Source organism: Cornus florida, unplaced genomic scaffold (assembly GCF_030987335.1).
Source record: "Cornus florida cultivar Cherokee Brave unplaced genomic scaffold, ASM3098733v1 CherokeeBrave_3.0.0_Hap2_Chr07, whole genome shotgun sequence".
Classification (NCBI taxonomy): domain Eukaryota; kingdom Viridiplantae; phylum Streptophyta; class Magnoliopsida; order Cornales; family Cornaceae; genus Cornus; species Cornus florida.
This window is the reverse complement of record NW_026775577.1, coordinates 18,928,057-18,930,393: the sequence shown is the minus strand read 5'-3', so window position 1 is coordinate 18,930,393 and position 2,337 is coordinate 18,928,057. Positions and strand designations below refer to the sequence as shown.

The following is a 2,337-nucleotide window of genomic DNA, read 5'->3' as shown; positions in this document are numbered from 1 at the left end:
GCTCGTTTGGGGAAGTTTAAAATAATAATAAATAAATAGAAATTTTTTTTGCTCAAAATGGAATATTTTTTCAAAAAGAAATTTGAAATATTATTAGTTGCAACTAGAAAAATAAAAAATAAAAAAAATAAAAAATTACTAGTTACTTTATTATACTTAATACTGTGGTAACAAGAATGCATAGTGCAGCCATGAGTGGGCGTGATGAGATTTTTTTATTTTTATTTTTTTTTTATAACCAGTTGGCATCAATAGAACTGTTCTTGATAACTTGTGTGTGTGTGTGTGTGTGTGTTTTAAAAAAAAAAAAATTAAAGAGCTCTTTTGAATTGGAGATGTGGGTTAACGAATTCTTATCTTGCTGTATCTGTTTTTGAAAGAAAATTTTCTTGTTTTTGTTAATCTTATTTACATTGTAAGAACAAATGTCAATTAAATTAAATTGAACACATCAGTACTTTACAGAGGATTAATCAATTCACAATGAAGTGTTAAAATATAAATAAATAAAAATTTTCAAATACTTAATTTCAGTAAGATACCGATAGTAAAGTAGTATAATAGCAACACAACCAAGTAAACACCTGAGAATTGTAGGAATAAGAGTATTTTTCTAAGCAGAAAAAGGACAACTAAAACTCTGTGAAATAGATACCGCCCAAGTGATCAATGAATACCATAAAACAAAATAATATTGATATAATAAAATTGATGGACATAAAACAACTAAAATAAGATTGGAGTTGAATCTACAATTAGAACACTGAAATAGAAACCACCCAAACCCCAAGTGATTATAATATACCACCACTATCAATCAAACAGGAAAGAGTGTCTCAATGTAACCATGGATACAACGGTGTGTAGGCCACGGACCACCATCATACGAAGACGAAACAGGACCATCATACCAAGACGTAACATGACGGCGTGGTACATCACCAAGCTTCCTAAAGGTGTTCTCCTTAATATTGTAGGAGATGATCATATAATTCATCTCGGTGCGTACAGCACGTACCAAAAACACATCCCCTTCATCTTCACCATGGATTAAACTAAGCATTGTATTGTTGCGGACGACCATCTTCTTCTCCTCTAATGCAAGATCAACAACCATCGTCGTTGTTGTCCACTTGGAGTAATCACTTTCTATCTTGGAGATGTTGACCTTGAATCCCCTGTAAAATGTAATATAATGCAAATGACCTCCGAACTCCCCAAAATGCCCGAATTTAAAACCTGCACCGTTATATGGTGGAGATGGCATTGGGCGAAACCTTTCTTGATCGACATCAAAGTACAAGGAAGTTTTTTCTGGGTGGTAAGAAAGCCAATGGATGGAACCATTGCAACAGACTCCTCCATTCAAGTTCAAACTATTTAATGATTTATATAATGATTTTGGGAAAGGATGAAAATGATCACCAATATCATCATCCAGTGGTGATCTCCGCCAATCATTGGTTTCCGACGAATAAATATGTATTTGAATCGAGCAGGCACTACCAGGCTCTGAAGCCTGAACCAAAACAACTTTGTGGTGAAGTGATTTTAAAGGATCGAAAACCAAATATACATGGTCAGCAATAAAGCCAGCAAAAGTGGCCGGAAAAGGCCACGGAAGAGTAGAGAATTGCTTGGTAGTAGGATTATAAACGTGGTACGACCGACTCCATTCGGAACTACTGCTCTGCTTCTTATTAAAAAAGACGAGTAGAAAACCATTACGAGAGTCTATGATTCTAGCATACATAAAGAAAGGTGGTGAATTGTTTTCTCCTCCACCATTAATAACGGTTGCAATATCACATTGATTCCTCAAGTCGTTGGAGCGAGTGAGAGGAACGTATTTAATGGTTTCAGTTCGGGATCTAGGGTTGAAGAAAATGCCAGAGACTTTGGGATGATGATGTGATTGCCAGAGGAGAGAGAAACGAGGAGTGGAGACGAAAGAGAGCCATGCTTTAGAGACTGACTTAAACCGAATGAGGGATTTTGCTGACAGATATTGAAGGATCTCCACCGCCAGTTCCTCGTTGCCACCAATGATTTCCGCAGCAGCGGTGGAAGCCATTCAATCAAAATTTTTCTTGGGATTTGAATCGTTTGGCGCACCATACACGTATTTAATAAATAAAAATTTAGTCATTAAGAAACATAAAAAGTTAAGAAAATTTATTACATAAAGGAAACTAAACAAAAAAGGATAAAAAAAATTACCTAATATTGAACTTGCAATAAAAATTGGGACGAATTGTAAAAAAAAAAAAATCTCCCTCGACTTTCACTTGTTAGTAAAAAAATCTCCTTTTTGAATTATTTTAACAAAAAAACTCC

The 2,337-nt window shown here is 34.7% G+C and overlaps 1 protein-coding gene across 1 annotated transcript; it reads right to left on the bottom strand.

The window, feature by feature from the left end:
• Positions 1-817: 817 nt before the first annotated feature.
• On the bottom strand, positions 818-2,074 carry LOC132316347 (F-box protein At5g07610-like). The gene has a single exon (XM_059814840.1). It carries the CDS (start codon positions 2,072-2,074, stop codon positions 818-820), a length of 1,257 nt encoding a protein of 418 aa, XP_059670823.1.
• Between the last annotated feature and the right edge of the window lie 263 nt (positions 2,075-2,337).

Excerpts from the sequence above, each read along its gene's own strand:
- LOC132316347 (XM_059814840.1), bottom strand. The coding sequence starts at position 2,074 with ATGGCTTCCACCGCTGCTGCGGAAATCATTGGTGGCAACGAGGAACTG.